Source organism: Cnephaeus nilssonii (genome assembly GCF_951640355.1).
Source record: "Cnephaeus nilssonii genome assembly, chromosome: 15".
NCBI classification, from domain to species: Eukaryota; Metazoa; Chordata; class Mammalia; order Chiroptera; family Vespertilionidae; genus Cnephaeus; species Cnephaeus nilssonii.
The window spans coordinates 22,300,309-22,318,129 of NC_137086.1; the positions used below are offsets into that span (position 1 = coordinate 22,300,309).

The window sequence follows — 17,821 nt, forward strand, 5'->3', positions numbered from 1 at the left end:
TCACCTGAGACCAAGAGGTGACCTTGAAGATGGAAGCCATATGTCAGGATAGTGAAGCTGAAAGACAGAAGGAGCCTGGGGCTTGGGTTCCTCATGACTGAGAGCTGCCAATGAGCTTGAACTCTTTATGGATTGCTTTAACTTGAGAGAGAAAGAGAGAAACTTCCACTGTGTTTAAACCACTGTTTGGCTTTTCTGTTATATGCAGACATAAGGATTTCCTAAAAGATACAACAGTTTTGGTCTTTTTTTGGGGGAGGGAGACTCAATCTAAGGGTTATCCTTATATTAAAATTTTTTTTAAAGATCATAGTTGACATACAATATTATATTAGTTTCAGGTATACAACACAGTGATTCAACATTTACATACCTTGTGAATTGATTGCCACAATAAGGAGTTATTGTCTTTTTCCCCGTTAATGATTTGAGTCTTAATTCCTATTTCAGTTATATGAGTAGTTATGTTAAAATGCTTTAAAAACCACATTTGGACATTTATTTCCCAAGAGATATCCTTTAGTGCCTTGTGACTCTGAATCTGGTCTCTTGACCAGCTGCATCGACATAACCTGGTAGTCTGGAAGAAATATGGAATCTCAGGCCCTCCCTAGACCTACTGAGTCAGAAACTCCTTTTCACAAAAGCCCCAGGTGATCTGTGTACACTCCGAAGTGTGAAAATCTCTGCTTTAGAGGGCACTGGCGGCCCCTCCCCTAAACTATAATGATCTCCTCAGTTTCCTACTTGGCATCTGGAGAGGTTCCCATAGAGAGCCAAGTGACCGGGAGGGCATTCTTGGCCTTTGAAGAACTGGCCCTCAGCTCTCTAGTTTTTGTCCTTCCCTGTCCCTTCACATTCTCCACTCCTCATGTTGGACTTCCAGTTTCCCTGGGTACACACCCAATAGCCACCCTCCTTCTTCCTTGCTAACAGATGTCCAATTTTGTTCTGGGAGGTAATGCTTCCAGCCGCAAGTGATGTGTCTAGTCCATCTCATTCATCTTTGCATGATTCTTCCTCTCTTAGCCTAACTTTGTAGCTACAATGGCCATGTACCCAGACTTGGCCAGAACGACACAGAGAAGTATCTGCTGGGGACTTAGAGGGGCATTTTTTCTTCCTGGATAAAAATAATCTTGTGACAAGAAAATTGTATGTTCTTGCTCTTTCCTTCTTACCTAGAATATTTGGGTGATATCTGAAGCCATCTTGTTTTGTTTTTTAAATCCTCACCCGAGGACATTTTCATTGATTTTTAGAAAGAAAGGAAGGGAGAGAGAGAAACATTGATATGAGAGAGAAACATTGCTTGTTTGCCTCCCGCGCATGTCTGGACCAGGGCCGATGATCTAATCCACAACCTGTGCATGTGCCCTGACTGGGAATTGAATCCACCACCTTTGGGTGTACGGCACAACATTCATACAACTGAGCTACTCAGCCAGGGCCAGCCACCTTATAACCATGAGACTAAGCAGGAGGTCCAAACCAAAATGCTGAGGATGACAAAGCAGAAAGACAGAAAGAGCCAGGCAGGTCCTTGACTGGGAATCTGTTTCTCTGCCCCAACCTCAACCCCTTCCTTCTTTCTCCTCCCATCTGCTCCAAATTCATTCTCCCTTCATCTTTCCTCTAGGTATAACACGGAATTGAAGTACTCCAGCCATTAGCTGCATTATGCTATATTCCTTATTTCTAATTTATAGTAACAGCTAAGTTAAGCCTTTCATTATAAATATCATCCGTCTCCCCAAATCTCCCCACCCACCAAATCCACCACTCTAAAATGAGAACAGTGGGTGTTTAGTTCTCGGAGACTGAAATGATTTCCCCCATGGATTAAAGCCAGCCAGCTCCAATCTAGGCAAACACACCCGCCCCCTCTCCTGCCTCCCAACTCCAGGTGGCTGGCCCTGGATCGAGCAGGCTATGTAACAGGGCACTTCGTCTATTGGGACTGATTTTTTAAAATTTCTGCGGTTTCTGGGGAGTGGATGTTGTAAAATAGAATGAAAAGAAATTGAAGTTTGAAATTCGGTGAACTTTTCCCTGCTCCTTCCATGTGAATAATGACTTGCTGATAGAAGCAGCTTTTTCAAAGATGAAAAACAATCTAAGATTTATGGACAAGTCTGTTCAAAAGACCCAGCGCTGCTTGTAACCAAGGGGGAAACGTCAGGAGATTCCTAGATCTATTCTGGCTGGAGGAAGAGAAGGGCAGGGAGGAGTCTGGGAGGAAAGAGAAGGCTAGAGACAGACGGACGGAGGGGTTGGAACTGACTGGAGTACAGAGGAAGATCAAATCTTATGCCCACTTTCTGATTCTACAATGACATGAACATGATAACCATATCCAGCAAATGGTGGTGAAGGGAAGAAACACTCATTGTTTTTACCTAAATGCCACGCTGCACACACCTTCTGCTAGATGGTGAGGGAGGATGGGCGGGGGGAGGAGGGGAGAGACAGGAGGATTGTACACATCGAGATGAATGAACCTTTTCTCTGAAACTGGGAATTCTGCTTCTAAGGGATCTGACTCCTCACTGTGTGCTTGGGAAATCACCAGAAAAATATTCCTGCCAATTTCTCAGAGTCCAGTCTAAAACACTTGGCCAAGATTCTGCTCACGGTTTGACCAGCCTCTTAACAGCAACTGCTGTTGTCCCTGTCCCTCCCGTCTCTCCTGGAAAGGCCGGGCGGGGCCAGGAGCACAGCTGGGAGCAGCCCTGACACTACATCTGGGCAGCCTCCTGGGGCTGGTGGGTGCAGAGCCAACATTTCTGAGTGTACATTTTATAACCACAGCCTCAAGGACCAAAATAGAATGTGAAAAACAAAAACAGCGCTCACAATCAGAGCCTCAATCATCCCGCTGGTTAGAGAGGTCAGAGGAATAATAAAATGAGAGTAACCCAACTGAGAACTTGAAGAGCGCTCACTAGCTGTGGCGAGGCGCATTCCAGAGCCAGGCCTATGCACAGCCTTTCCTAAGTGCCGAAGGCAGCTCGGCTCCCACTTAAAATGTCTGTTATCACTCCTGTCCCCCCCGCCTCCCCCCCCTCGAGAGTTATTTATGAAGGAAGGTTTCTCGGTCAGCCTGCCAAGCAAGGCATCTTTAACAGGGGCCAGCCCAGGCAGGAGGCTGAATGAAAAGCCCACGAGGCTGTGGGCCGAGGTGCCGCTCACTTCTGCTTCTTCAAACATGCCCAAGCGGTAACTCAAAACCTGCAAACAACCCGAATCCTTTTCCAAACACAAACCGAATCCTTTATGGCAGGCTCCATATATTTTCCTAACTCCAGTTCCCCACCCCAGCCCCACTCCACAGCAGAAACCAATTTGCTTAACAGAGGAGGTCGGGGAGTTTCCCCCCTTACAGCTCTCATTTGGAACAGATTAAGGAGGAGGAGAAGGCAAGGATCTGATTTTTTTTTCCTTTTCCTTTTGAAAAAAATTAATGTGCAACTCTGAGGCAGAACTACCACGTTCTAGGCCTGGCTGAGGAGAGGAGGAGGATGTCCTTTTCGGGTGGAATGGAACTGGGCTGCTGGGAGCCCCTGCCGGCACATCCCAATCCAACCTGACCCCGAAGGCTTGCGCTGGTTCCCTGGGGGCCCGTGGGCTCGTTGTGAGGTGGGCAGGGGACCCCGACCCAAGCGGAGCTGCCCACCGCAAACCCATGCCCACACTCACCACCCAAAAAAGCGCCACTGTCCTTCAGGAGCAACATGCCAACTCAACATGACCTACTCAAGAATTGACCATGCGACGGAGGCTCCTGCCCTCAGAAAGCTTATGGCGTGGATGGGATCGTAACCAAGAAACACTGTAAGAGCTACACAACGTGCTTATGAGAGCTAAAGAGAGTCTTACAAAAGAGAAGAGAATACAAAGGCCTGGAAGGTTGTGTGGGAAAGGGTCTGGGCTGGGCCTGTAGTACCAGCTCCAACCCCATCGGTGGATGAGGACACGGCAGGCAGAAGACCAATGTGGGCAACAGCGTAGAGGAGGACAGGGCAGGTGTATGCAAAGAGATGGCCTCTGGACTCTCCTCATGTCCCGATTCTTGGGTCTCTTTTAAAGGTGGTCTCCCCCACCTCCCCATTAAAGAGATATCTTTCTAGTAACTTCTAGTAACTGCAATGACAAGATTTGCAGTCTTATTTCCTGATAGGGTCTTTTTGTTTGTTTGTTTGCATTTTGGGTGATGTGTGTGGTCCTAAGAAATGCAATGTAGGTAAGCAATTGAACTTAATAAGTTAGCGAAAAATTTTAGATAAAAATTCTTATTATTGATTATTTTTTTCTTATAAAACTGGCCTTTCTTATTACTTTCTTATAAAATATAAGTTGCTAAAAAAATAATTTGGATGCAAAAAAGGGAAACCTGTTGACCTGAGCTGGAATAACACCTGAGAAGGTAACTCCCAATAGTTTAAGGCCAGAAGCTCTAGCTTATTTATCTCTGTGTCCCCAGTGCTCAGCAAGCAGCTAGAACTTTCCAGCAACGCAGTCGTTAGTACCTGTGTGAAAACAAGACGATGGGACAGTGGAAGGTGAAAGTCCTATCTCCCCACATCCATGCTTCCCTCCACACACAGAAGGAGACTTCTTAGCTGCGCACTTGAGCCTCCTTTGCTGAGCCATGTGGCATGTGACTAAGTCCAGCAATAGGACACCACTGGAAGTGATGTGTGTGACTTCAGGGGCCTTTCCCTTCCCTCCTTCCTGCTCACTGGATTGTGAATGTGGCGGTGGGGGCTGGAACTGCTACCTTGCATTAGAAGAGGGACAGTGCAGAGCTACAAGAAAGGTGTGAGACCCTGATAACTGCGAGCCATTTCAGCAGGCCTCTGAGCCTTTTATGTGAGGAGGGAGAAATAAGCAGCTACTTCTTTAAGCCACTTTTAACTTGGGCCTTTCTGTTATAGGCGCCAAATCTATGCCCTGACTAAACAGCTCTTTCATGCATGAAACTGTAAGAAAACACTTTGAAAGTCCATTTCAAGATATGCCCAAACCAAGATCCTTGGTTGTACTCCAGTAAGTTGAGTACTTCAGCTGGAGGTGGGGTGGAGGAGTGGAGAGGGGAGAGAGAGAGAGAGAGAGAGAGAGAGAGAGAGAGAGAGAGAGAGAGAGAGAGAGAGACACTCACTCACACACAAACTGCTGTCAAGGCCAGTCTTTCTTGGTCTCTGATTCTCACTTGGTGCTGCCTGCCTGTCCTCCTGTGACCAACCTCACAAGAAACCACGTTTGAAAAGCTGAATTACTGAACTACAGTGAGGATTTCCTGCTCACTTAGATGGGGGAGGGAAGTTTCTTTCTTTTGCTTATCATGATGCATCAGTGACCTGGCCAGAGCATATCTCCTGAAATCCCACTCTCCTCCTCATGCGCATATGTATATCATCTCCAAATTGTTCCTGTGTACTCTTCACAAAAGCCACCTGAGAGGCATACACATTTATAATACACCAACCTACACATTTATCTAAATGCGCGCGCGCGCGCGCACACACACACACACACACACACACACACACACACACACGCACACGGATAAAATGCCCTCCCTGGGATGCCCTGGCACCACCAGAGCCACCGTCCATCTGTTCTGCCCGTAGGAGCTCCTGCAAGGCGGAGTCTTCTAGTAAACACAGAGCAGAAGGAACAAGGAAGCCCAGGTGACCCCTGTGAGAGACCCGAGCACTTGGAGGGTTTTGTGGGCAGGATGAGGGCTTCACAGGCCTCTGACATCAGCCTTCACACCTCCTGGGGTAACAGCAGGATGCTGAAGAACGAGGGTCTAGACAGCAGCCAGATGTACTTTCTCAGGCAACAGCTATGTAGTGACTTGACAATTATTTGACTGTTGGGGCCAGAGGAAGGAGGCTCAGCCCCTGGCAAGGCTGGAAGTGAACGGCCTTGGATGGGGAAAGGGCAGAAGTCGGTGGCGATGGGAGGAGAGGAGGGAGTGCGTAGGAAGGGCCAGCGGGACTCCTTAGCCATTCTAACCAGCCCAGGCCCATCTGGTCATCCTGACAGCGAGGTGGCCCTACTCTGGCAACTGGCTGAGGTTCAAAAAGGAAAACAGCCCGTGACAGTGAAAAGAGGAACCCTGCATCCTGCCGTGGCCTGCCTGAGGGCAGTGCAGGCCCCTGAGGTCAGAAAGGAAGCACAGGAGAGGGGAGCTGAGGTCGAGAGTGGGAGACTGAGGACCACCGGGCACTGGGTCTGCCCTGACTCAGAGGGAAGACTGAGCTCTGCAGCGCGTCAGCGCCAGATGGCCTAAGCTCCAGACCGTGGACTTATCGTCACCCTCAGGGGTCAGTCACCTTGGGCCGGGGAGCTTGGCTCTCAGGAACAGCAACAGTGGAGACAAAATGATACAAAACTGACCCTCATTTCCTTGAGAGGAGCTTGTTGTTGTCTCTCTGGGGCTTAGTCACTGGGAGGCCATGGAAACAATCCCAGAACCCTAGCAACCAGGCCCAGCCAGGTACTCAGCGGCAGCGGCAACCTGCTCCCAGATTTAAGACAGGAGCATTAGTTTGCATCTGTTTCTGCACATCAGCGAGCCAGCTGCCAGTGACGCACCCACTGAGACACCGGTGCACGTCAAGGGCCTAGGCTCCCTGGTCAGCAACTGACAGGAAAGGCAATGTGGTACATGCTGACACGCTCCACTGAGACTGGGGAGAGGGTGGGGGTCGGGGGAACCGGCTCCTGCCTTGATCAAGCATCTTCATTTTGAAGGAATAAATGAGAAAAGAGAGAACTAGTTCCGGTGTAGTGTCTTCCTTCACCAGCCCTCTCTCCTCACTGTCTGGGCTATGCCGGAGGTCGGCCTGGGAGTGAGTGCTGCAATTCCAAACATCTTGTGTTTCCTCCCCTGGAACCCTACTGACAATATCAGTGAACACCCAGTCAGCCCTGGGAGAGGGGTCCGCCCAGGAGGCCAGGGCTGGCTGCAGGGTGTGGTTTAACTGCTGGGAGATGCCTGCTTTCACAGAACACTCTGTGCTCCCATCCCTGGGATGTGGGGCTTCCTGCAAGCCCTCTCTTCTAGGCAGGCTCCTTTCCTCCGCCTCACCCACAGCGCCCATTTCACCCCTGGTGGGTGCTCTCCAACCCAGGAGATGGATGTTCTGTGGGTACTCCTACATTTCTGTCACCCCCTTTCTGAACCAAGGCTTGGGAGCAGTAGAGAGAAGCACTGCTCTGTGTCTGTGCCTGGGCCTTAGACCTCATTTCCCACCTGTAAGTTAGGGCTCTAAGCCCTCGAGTCATCTAGGAAGGGGACTGGAAAGTGGGGACACAGCCACCTTGATGTAGGTCTTCTGCCACCCCTGGCTGCACCCGCCCTGGCGACCACAACTTCTATTTCCTTCCCAAGGACAAGCTCTATCCGAACCCTTGGGTTCCCAATCCATTTGCTCAGTTAAGATTCCGGTGTCTTCCTTTCAAACACAACAGTGAGTTTAGAAGACCTTCAACATCCCCTTTCTCATTAACTCCCAGCTCCTAGAGGCTGCTGAGAGTGCAAGGCCTTTGTCACACGGGCACCTGAGCTCCAATTCTGGCTCCATGCATCTTCCATAGAACCTTGGGCCCATGACTTCAACCCTCTGGATTCCAGGCTCTTCACATTTAAAATGAAGAAAAATCCCTGGCCGGCGTTGCTCAGTGGATAGAGAGTTGTCCTTTGGACGAAAGGGTCCCAGGTTTGATTCTGATCAAGGGCACATACCTCAGCTGCAGGTTCGCGGCCCTTGGTTGGGGGCAAGTGGGAGGCAACCAATCGATGTGTCTTTCACAAGAGTGTTTCTCTATCTCTCCCTTCCCCTTCCACTCACTCTAAAAATCAATGGGAAAAATATCCTTGAGTGAGGATTAAAATAAACAAACCAATAAAATAAAATGGAGAAAACAGTAAACTATTTCATAGAGTGGCTGTGAGGATGCAGAGGTAAAACGAAGCAGGGGCATCCGAGGGTAATGTTCTCCTTCCCCACCCCACCGCTGGCCTCCGCAGAGCGGGGAAGACGGCCAGACAGAGGCCCAGGAGGAAGGAGCCCATTCTCGAGCTGCTGCCGCCAGCCTTTGCCTCCCAGATGGATTCATTCGCACTGGACCCAGACCCGACTCCCCCTGATGATCCACTCAAAGGACTTTCTCGTGCTGGGCCCGTGGGGCCTCGGGCCCCTGGGGAGGAAACTCGTGCCCAAGAAATTCCATGCAGCATGGGACAGGGAGGAATGGTGAGGGAAAGGTGGAGCTGGCCCAGGCTCTGCCACAGTGGCCTAGCCTCACTAGAGGCTTATCCACTCCTGGTTGAAGTCAAGTCTCTGGGAAGAGGTGGAGCCAAGGGCAGTTGATTTAATCTCCAGAGCAAGGATCCACCACCTCAGGGGAATTTCACAATTGAATCCAAACAGCTCCAACTCAAGGCTCAGTTTGATTCTAAAAACACTAATCTCTTTATTGTGTTTAACTAATGTGATACATTCCTCCATTCTTTCATTCAGTTGATTATCTAATGGTGATTTTTTTTTTCTTAGCATCTATTAAATGCCAGGTTCCAGGAATACAGAAGCAAGCTAAACAGACAAAAAATCATTTTGTGCTCATGGAGGGAGACAAACAACAAGGTAAATAAACAATAAAAATAATAAGGTAGTGAAAGGACTATGCAGAGAATTAAACCAGGGGGTGAAGTAACAGCAAATAGGGGGTGAGTGGTCAAGGCAAGCTCTCTGTGGAGATGACACTGAGGCTGAGATTGAAATGCAGAGAGTCAGCTGTGTGGACCAGGGAAGACCATTCCAAGTAGACAGAGCAGCTGGTGCACAGACCCTGAGGCCTGAATGAGCTTGGTGAGCTGGAGAACCCCACCGAAGGCTGGAGTGGCTGGAGCAGAGAAAGAGAGGGAGAGGGCATTGCAGGAGCCGAGGTTGGAGAGAGAGGCCGGGTAGGCTTTGAATGTTACTTCAGGAGTTGGGTTTTATCCTGAGAAAGAAGGGAAGCCAAGGGTGAGTTCTGAGCCGGAGGCAACATCATCTGACCTGCTCCCTAAGAGCCCTTTCAGAGCCACGTGGACAATGGGTGGAGGCGGACAAGGGCAGAGGCAGGAAGACCAGGCTGGAGGTTTTGCAGAAGTCCAGGTAAGAGACGATGGTGGAACACGAAACAAGCCTGGTGGACAGTCAATATATGTAAATATTTTTTGAATGAATGAATGAATGTACTTGATGTCACCACTTTTGCTTCATATTTATTTATTTATTTATTTATTTATTTATTTATTTTAATATATTTTTATTGATCTCAGAGAGGAAGGGAGAGGGAGAGATAGGAACATCAATGATGAGAGAGAATCATTGATCGGCTGCCTCCTGCCTGCCCCCTACAGGGGATTGAGCCTGCAACCCAGGCATGTGCCCTGACTGGGAATCGAACCAGTGACCTCTTGGTTCCTGGGTTGACACGCCTGGTGGGCTTCTTCATATTTAAATAATAAAAGAAAAGCTGTGGACCATCTAGGGCAGGGGTCCTCAAACTTTTTAAACAGGGGGCCAGTTCACTGTCCCAAAGAGCGTTGGAGGGCCGAACTATAGTTTAAAAAAAAACTATGAACAAATTCCTATGCAACACTGCACATATCTTATTTTGAAGTAAAAAAACAAAATGGCAAAAACACCCGTATGTGGCCCGCGGCCCGTAGTTTGAGGACGCCTGATCTAGGGAGACGTGAGAAGAGCAGTGAGGAAACAACTTAGAATTTTAAAATAGGCACAAAGAAAGGAGAGGGGCAGATAAGATTAGCTGTTTCAGGAACTGAGGTCAGGCTTGGAGACAGCTTTGAGGGTACATTCTAGTGTAGTGGTTCTTAACTTTCTTGGGTTGCTCTTCTCCAGAAAAAACATACTTGGTACATACATCTAAGAGCGTATCACTGAGCTTACAGGCCCTCTAAAATGGAGTCTGGGGCCAGGCTCTGGTACCGCAGAGGAGAAAAGACACTTTGGAGACTGTGTATCCAAGGGGCTTAGAAAAGACCCACGTGAAAGGCAGAGGTAGGAGGGAGCCGCATTCAGAGAGCCGTTTTTTCAGGACACGACCCATGAACTTGCAGGAATTGAAACAAGCACAGGGCCTCCCACGGGGCAGGTGCTGGGTAGGCAGGGGGGCTGGGTGGGCAGCTCCAGAGGTTCCAGGGTGGAACTGTCTGTGACTCAGCACAAAGTCCCACAGGTCCAGGGCTTGGCTGACGAGGTCACCGTGGGGCCACAGTGTAATGTCACCGTGACCCGGCCTGCCTGGCTGCTTGCTCAAGGATAGGAGCATGTGAGATGTGTACATCCTCTCATGCTGGCTCTTTAGCTCTGTGTGGGTGACGACGGTGCACGTGTGTATGTGTGCAAGGGGGGAAGGGTGTGCAGGAGGAGCACATTTTGGGGGAAATTGAGCAGGAGTTGGGTCTTTTCTTCACCTGGCCCATGTAACTTTCAGCTCAGCCCACAATGCCACTTGCTTCCTGCCCCATTCTCTAACCTCCGAGTTTCAATTTTCTACCTGCTGCTCCTGTTTCCACCCTCCCACCTCCCTGCTAAGCTCTACCATTATTTCGGAGTCTCTGCGGGTCCCCACACCAAGCACAGAGGCTACTGTGGTATCTCCCAGTAAACCCAGGCCAGGGCCCCTGCAGCCCCTGGCTGGCTCCCTGGCCCTCAGCCTGAGACTCAGACCTGAGAGCTAACGGGAAGGACCCGGAGACTGAGTCACTCAGAGTTCGCAGGGAGGGAGCAAAGAAAACCATTGCCCCTTGAGCTGGTTCTAGCAGGGAGGGTCCATGTGCCTGTTTTGGAGCTCATTCTTGTTTCCAAGGGCACCCTAAGCTCCTTAGAGAACTTGGGGCTGACCAAGGCAATTACGGTTCGGTGGCCTGCTCTGGTGAAAGGTCAGTCCATCAACACAAACTGACCACCCACTGTGTACCTAATGGAAGTCAGTCTCTAACCCCATGGGAAAGTTGGGAAGATAAAACAAAATCAAGCACATGAAAGAGGAAATAATAAAAGAGTAGAAAATCAAGGGCTATTTGGGGTGGTACAATAACCGAATACCACAGGGATGCAGAGGAGAGGGCGATGCTGGATGGCCAGCTGTTGCAGAAAAGGTGGGATTTAATGCTTTACCACTAAACACTTTTCTATTTGGCAGAATCAGCAGGTTTTACAGGCCCTTTTGTGGGTAAGGGGCCTGCTGGGAGGGAGGGATCAGAAGGACTTGGAGCCAGTACTCCGAGGAGGAGAACCCCCTCCCCCGCACTTGCTCTTGGATGAGCCCTTGCTTCCCCTGCCTCCCTTCCTCTCCCTCCCATCTCCGTCTCTTAAGTCTTTTACCATTTTTTTGTAAGAAAGTTTCTATCTCATATGTCAATTATATCTCAATTAAAACAAAGTTTCTACCAAGAAGTCCTCTTTCTGGAACCTAAACTGACAATGGGTTTGAGGTTTGGGGGCCCCCTTGTTAACTAGCTTCTCATTCTTATCCTGCATCAGCTAAAGCCCACTGTTTGTTATCAGAAACTTTTCCCCGAAACTCACTAATGGAACTGGGGGAAGGGAGGAGGCCGCCTGAATTAGGCCTCCCCAGTGGAAGGAGACCCCATGCTGGGAGGCAGGGAGTCTCCGGAGGGGTTTAGAAAGCCACACCCTGCTGCCCTGCCCCTCCTCATCCAGCTCACAGAACCCCATTCCTCTGCTAGGCGAGCATGTAGGTTCCACCTATGGGCCTCCAGATCTAGCCACCCCTGCGGGACACCTTAGTTCTGTGCCATCTGTCCTTCTGTACCGGAGTCCTCAAGTCTGACTGCAGCATAGCATTTTAAAGCTGCCCAAAACCTGCACTGGAGTCCAAGGGCTCTACAGAAATGAAAGGCCCAGACACCTGCTGGGGGGTGAGGTCACGGGATAAACCCCAAATTGCTGGGTTCTGGCCGTTTTCTAGCTCTCTAGAGATTTTTAAAGGTGTTTTTTCATCCCCTCTTTCTCCAAATGCAGCCTGTTACAGCTGGGCCCTTCGGGAGTTCCTCTCCTGCTACTCCCCCCAGAACTCTGTCTGCCTAACTTGAGAATCACTCAGATTTAGTGAGTTAAATGTTGTCCAGGTTGTTTTTTCCTCACATGGCGGTCCTTGTTCAAATGAAACCTGACGTGATATAGTGTCTGAAATAGACACTATGAGCTGCTTGAGCGGAAGGTGGGGGAGCCCAGGGAAGTGGGAACCGCAGAGTCCACGGCCTTGAGCGTCTCCTGTTCTTGAAGTTTGAGCCCTTTCCCGAGCATTTCAAGGCTTGGAGTCAAGTCAGAGAGGGAGAGGAGGAAGTGGGGCCTCTCCTGGAGTCCTGCCCACTTTTCCACCTGGCTACAAAGTCCAATCACCTACACTTGAGTCCTAGAAAGGCCACTTTTTAAAAATATATATATATATTTTTTATTGATTTCAGAGAGGAAGGGAGGAGAGAGACAGAGATAGAAACATCAATGATGAGAGAGAATCATTGACTGGCTGCCTCCTGCACACCCTCCACTGGGGATCAAGCCCACAACCCAGGCATGTGCCCTGACCAGGAATTGAACTGTGACCTCCTTGTTCATAGGTGGATGCTCAATCCCTGAGCCACGCCACAGAGGAGCGGGAGGTAAGGAGTGGCGAGGGTCCCACTGCTGGGGCTTTCTGAAGTCCTCTTTCCAAAGGGAAGGGAGCTCAGGTGGTGCTCAGAATGTTGCTAATATGCTGTGAGCTTCACCTTCCTGGTGACCCCGTGGACAGCAGGAGAAATCAGGAGGCAAAAGAGATAACAAATCCATCCTCACAGAGCTATGTAAACACAGAGTTACTTCCCCTGCGCCTTCCAGAGTCATTGACCAATTCATTCCACAAATCTATACTTGAGGCCAACTGTGTTCAAGGCAACAGGCTAGGGTGATGGACGACAGTTAATGTTTGCCTCTTCTTCTTCCACCGTTTCTAGCCTGTGCCCCCTGGGATCAATAATGGGGCCGGTTAAGGAGTGCTGGGCTCCCAGGCCAACTGTGCAGTGTGTGGGGAGGGCAGGGCAGAGCTGGACAGTTCAGTCTGTTCCTACAGCAGATCAAGTTCCCTCTTTGCTCTCTCAATGTCCGCTGCCCATCTCTCCACAGCCCACGGGATACTCTGTCCCAGAGCACAGTGACTTGTGGCCTCTGAGTGCCTTTCCCGATTCCCAGTAGTTTGACTTCCTAGAACGCCACAGCCTAACTGCTCCATCAGTGCCAGAGGCACGGCTTGGTAGGTTTGCAACCTTGAAGTCATCTTCACTTCCCCTTGTCTTCCACTCCCCACAGGACCAGCCCCCAAATCCTGTTGAGTCTACTACCCCCCATCACCACTGATAGTGGTGAGGACTTTTGCTACCAATTTCCAGTTGGTCTCTCTGCCTCAAAATTTCCACCCCCCTCACCCCCAGCCCTGATGCAGCTCACATACACATTTCTGGCAACATTACTCCTGCTTAGCCTTGGCTCGGCATTTAAGACCATCACCGATGTAGGTGCCCCTGCCTTCCTAGCTTTACCTCCTTCTGTACTGCCCTTGCCCTCATCTCTGTTCTGGCCACACAGGTCCACATGTTGCTCCCCATCAGCTCCCGAGTTATCCCAACTCCAGGTTTGGGCTCTGCTTTTCCTTCTGTGTTGAATGCTCTCATCTGGGTCCCCTTTATCCCTACCTTCGGGCCAGTTCTTCTCTCAGGCTGGGGACAGTGCGAGTGCACAGCCCTTTCTGTCCTCATCCAGCCTTCTCACAGGATGAGATCTCACAGGCAGAGAGTCCTCCTGTTTTACTTTTTCTTAGCATGAAAAGTAAGAATTAATTTACTTAAATTTTTCAATCAATATTTAGCCTCAAAAAAGATCTAAATATTAATATAATTTAATAATGTTATTTTACTGTGACGTTTATTAAACAACTGACTTGGGGACAAAAATTAATGACATATTTCCAAGGAAATCAAGATTTAATAGTGATAATTAACTTGGTACAGCAAGGAATGTGGAAAATTGCCATTAGTTGTTTGATATCCTTGAGAGATGTCAAAATAAGACAATGTTGTTCTGCTAAATCAGCTGGCTAACCATCTGACAGTCAGATTCTGACTACAGTGAAAAATCAGGGTGATCGTCAGTCCTCAGCTACTTTTCAATCTAAAGCAAACAGATGCATATTTTTTGCTTAAGAAAATCAAGCTGTGTAGCCCAGCCGGTGTGGATCAGTGGTTGAGCGTTGACCTATGAATTGGGAGGTCATGGTTCGATTCCCAATTAGGGCACATGCCTGGGTAGTGGGCTCGATCTCCAGTGGGAGGTGTGCAGGAGGCAGCCAATCAATGATTCTCTCTCATCATTGATGTTTCTATCTCTTTCTCCCTCTCCCTTCACCTCTGAAATCAATAAAAATATATTTTAAAAAAAGAAAAGAAAATCAAGCTGTATTGAGGAGGTTCTGGCTGAGGGGAGCTATCAGGCAGCACAGGGCACGCTGAGGGAACTGCTCAGTGTCCCTACACAGTGACCTTATGTTGCTGAGACCTTTGAATCTGAAGACTATGGCTTGAGTTTAATTTTTTTAGATGCAAAAATTCACTCAAAATATGTTTAAACAAAAACAAGGGGGGGATGTTTTTATATAATTTAGGGAGAAATTACAGGAATCACATGGGGGGGGGGTGTTAATTGTTGATAAACCAGTCAGATGGTCTATCAATATATACCATATTGGTCTTTTGTAGTTGTGGAATTGGATTAAAAAAAACATTTTATTTTGGAATAATTTCAAGTATACTGAAAAGATACAGCTATAGAAACTCCATATCTGTGTTTATTATTTATATGCACACATAGTTTTATTTATTTTTTTAACCATTTGAGAGTAAGTTACAGGTGTTAATGCCTCTTTACCCCTTAATATTTCAGTTGTGGATTTCCTAAGAACAATAATGTTCTCTTACAAAACCACAGTATAGCCATCAAATTCAGGAAATGTAACACTGATTTTAATCTCTAGATAATATTTCAATGTTGTCAGTTATTCTCATAATTTCCTATATGGCTTTTCACCCCTCCAGAGGGTACAGGTCTGCTTCAGGGTAACATAGAGTACTACATTCAGTTGCTATAGATTTCTTGTTTTTCACACCTCAAGTCCTTTTTTATAGACTAAGATAAGGAATGCAAAGACAAATGTAGCCTTTTGCATTTAGTATTCCCTCAGAGGCTTTCACATATAGAATTTCATATGCAAAGGCACTCAATAAGTGATTATTGATTTCTATTTCTTGAGAAAAAATTCAGAGAAGGAGGGAGAAGATGATAATACAGTTTTACTATAAATACACTTGGAAAAATTCTGAAATAAATAATAGTAGGGCAAATACTATAAAGATTAGGAGGGAAGAAGTCCACCTAGAATTCCACTATGAAATGGTCTTTCCTAGCTTTAGGGGAAAGGGTCCTAGAGTAATCTAGTATTATATGCCACTAAATAAATGTTAACCGAGGACTCGCCGGGTGCCCTATGTGTCCTAAGGAAAACCCACAATTTGAAAAAGAATCAATACTGGCAGAATTTTAAGTATTGAGGAACTTGGACAGGTTGGGATCGGGGGTGTCAGAGAAGACTACTTGTACATAACAAATCGGAATGTTTTCCCACAGAGAGGCTACACCTGCTCTAGAGTAATGTCACTGAGAGATTATTTAAAAACTAGCTTCTCTCACATGTGCAGAGAAAAGTACCCAGACCATTACAACGGTGGGCTGAGGTGCTGGGAAAGTCACGCATTCCAAGGAAAGCTTCTAGGGGCCGCAGCCCTAACCATGGGGAAGAGGGGCCCTGAGCTGGTTACAAACACTGTCTGGCTGTTTCCACTATCATTCTGCTGTCCACTAGGCAAATTTCTTTGCTCAGCCTGTGACGCCCTTGCCTCAAAATGATGTTCTTGCTTTTTTTGGGACGGCTGACTCAGATCTTTCCTGACACCCAGTCCTAAATGCACCAGAGAGGTCACCCTCTCAGATGGCCATTTGTCCAGAGGTATGACCTTGCCTCCTGTCCCTTCCATCCAACAGCCCATTTTCCACCTACAGCCAAAATTCCCTTTTGTTTCCATAGCATTTGCTATCACATACAGATAACCAGGGCCCCAGGGCTATGAACTTAGAACTATTCACCTAGGCTGCTCCTCTTCTACTTCCTGGGTTAATATCACCACCAAATGAGGAGCCAAGGGCTCTGGCTGGGTAGTTCAGTTGGTTAGAGCATCGTCCTGATACCCCAAGGTTGCAGGTTCAATCCCTAGTCAGGGCACATATAGGAATCAACTAATGAATGCATGAATTGGTGGAATAACAAATCAATATTTTTTTTATCTCTCTTTCACCCTCCCACTTCCTCTCTCTCTCTAAAATCAATGTATAAATAAATAATTTTTTTAAAAAAGAGAAGCCAAGGCACAAAATGGAGACTCTAGATTACACTCATCTGTTTCCGTAGTTATTAAAAACTCACGGAGGAACACAATGATGGATCTATGATGTCTGGGTTATGTAACCACACAGATAATCAAGACTTGGCCTTATTAAAAAGGATGACAGTGTAACTGACAAAAGGCACTGTTTATTAGATTTCTATCTTTGAAAATAATTTTTCTCTATGATATCCTAGAGCAGGAGTCTGGCTAGCAGATCACATCTCGGCAGCCACCTGTTTTTGTAAATAAAGTTTTATTGGAACAGCCATGCCTACTTGTTTACCTGTTGTTTAAGGCTGCTTTCCCACTAAACTGGCAGTTTCAGAGACAGACACAGAGACTGAATGGCCAACAAAGCCTGATATAGTCACTGTGACCCTTCACCAAAAAAGAGTGCCAACCCCTGGCTAAGAGCAATAGGCACTGTGGAAGCAGAAGGAGGTACCTGTTGACTGGCAGGTGTTCTCTTGTGACATGGCGGTCGTCACTGTTCCCGTGGCGGCATCTCTGACGGCTTGCTCCTCACTCTGCAGGAGGGTGAGGACACACCTCCAAAGGGCAAGTGTATCCTGCAGTCCTAAGGTGACAGAAAGGAGTCCAGTTACCTAGGATGCAACTTACAAGCAGGTACAAATACCACTTTAAATGCATGGTGGAGAACAGTATTTAATGAGCAACTGCCATTCCTGTTTTCCTGGATATTCCAAGAAAGGACGATCTGAGAGTCAGATAAACACAGAGAGAGAGCGAGCCCTAAGGGGGAAGGTTTTAAAGTGTCTTTTCTTTCTTCTTCTTCTTCTTTTTTTTTTTTTTTTTTGAGGGATGAAGGTTTCTGGAGGCAACCAGTCACAGGCAAGGCCCCCCAGAAGGTGCGGCCTGGCTGACTAAGGCCCTGGGCCTAAGCTGTCCACAATGACTCACAATTATCAGGAATGAAACATTATGCATCAAGGGTGCTTTGGGGAAACTAGCCCAGTGTTGATATGAGTGACTGAGCTTATATATTCTGAAAGCAATTTTCAATCAAGATTACGCTTTGGGGGTAAGAATGGAAAAAAGGGAAGGAACCAGGATAAAGGCACTAGCCCATATCATGTCTCTGTGGGTCCCACTACCTGACCACCATTACCCCTCGGCAGGGACTGTGTTTAGTCCCTTGCTAGGTGCTGCTGTGGACGATGGAACCAGAAAAGACAGTGTCTATCTCTGAGCATCTGAAAAGAACATCAAGTCAAGAAC

The 17,821-nt window shown here is 47.8% G+C and overlaps 1 protein-coding gene across 2 annotated transcripts in view; it reads right to left on the reverse strand.

The window, feature by feature from the left end:
* Window positions 1-17,821, reverse strand: part of THADA (THADA armadillo repeat containing) — a 295,937-nt gene that overhangs the window by 25,398 nt on the left and 252,718 nt on the right. For both annotated transcript variants that reach the window (XM_079792262.1, XM_079792261.1), the window contains exon 36: window positions 17,028-17,159. In XM_079792262.1, the coding sequence (XP_079648388.1) occupies window positions 17,028-17,159 (132 nt within the window). The remainder of the gene's footprint in view (window positions 1-17,027; window positions 17,160-17,821) is intronic.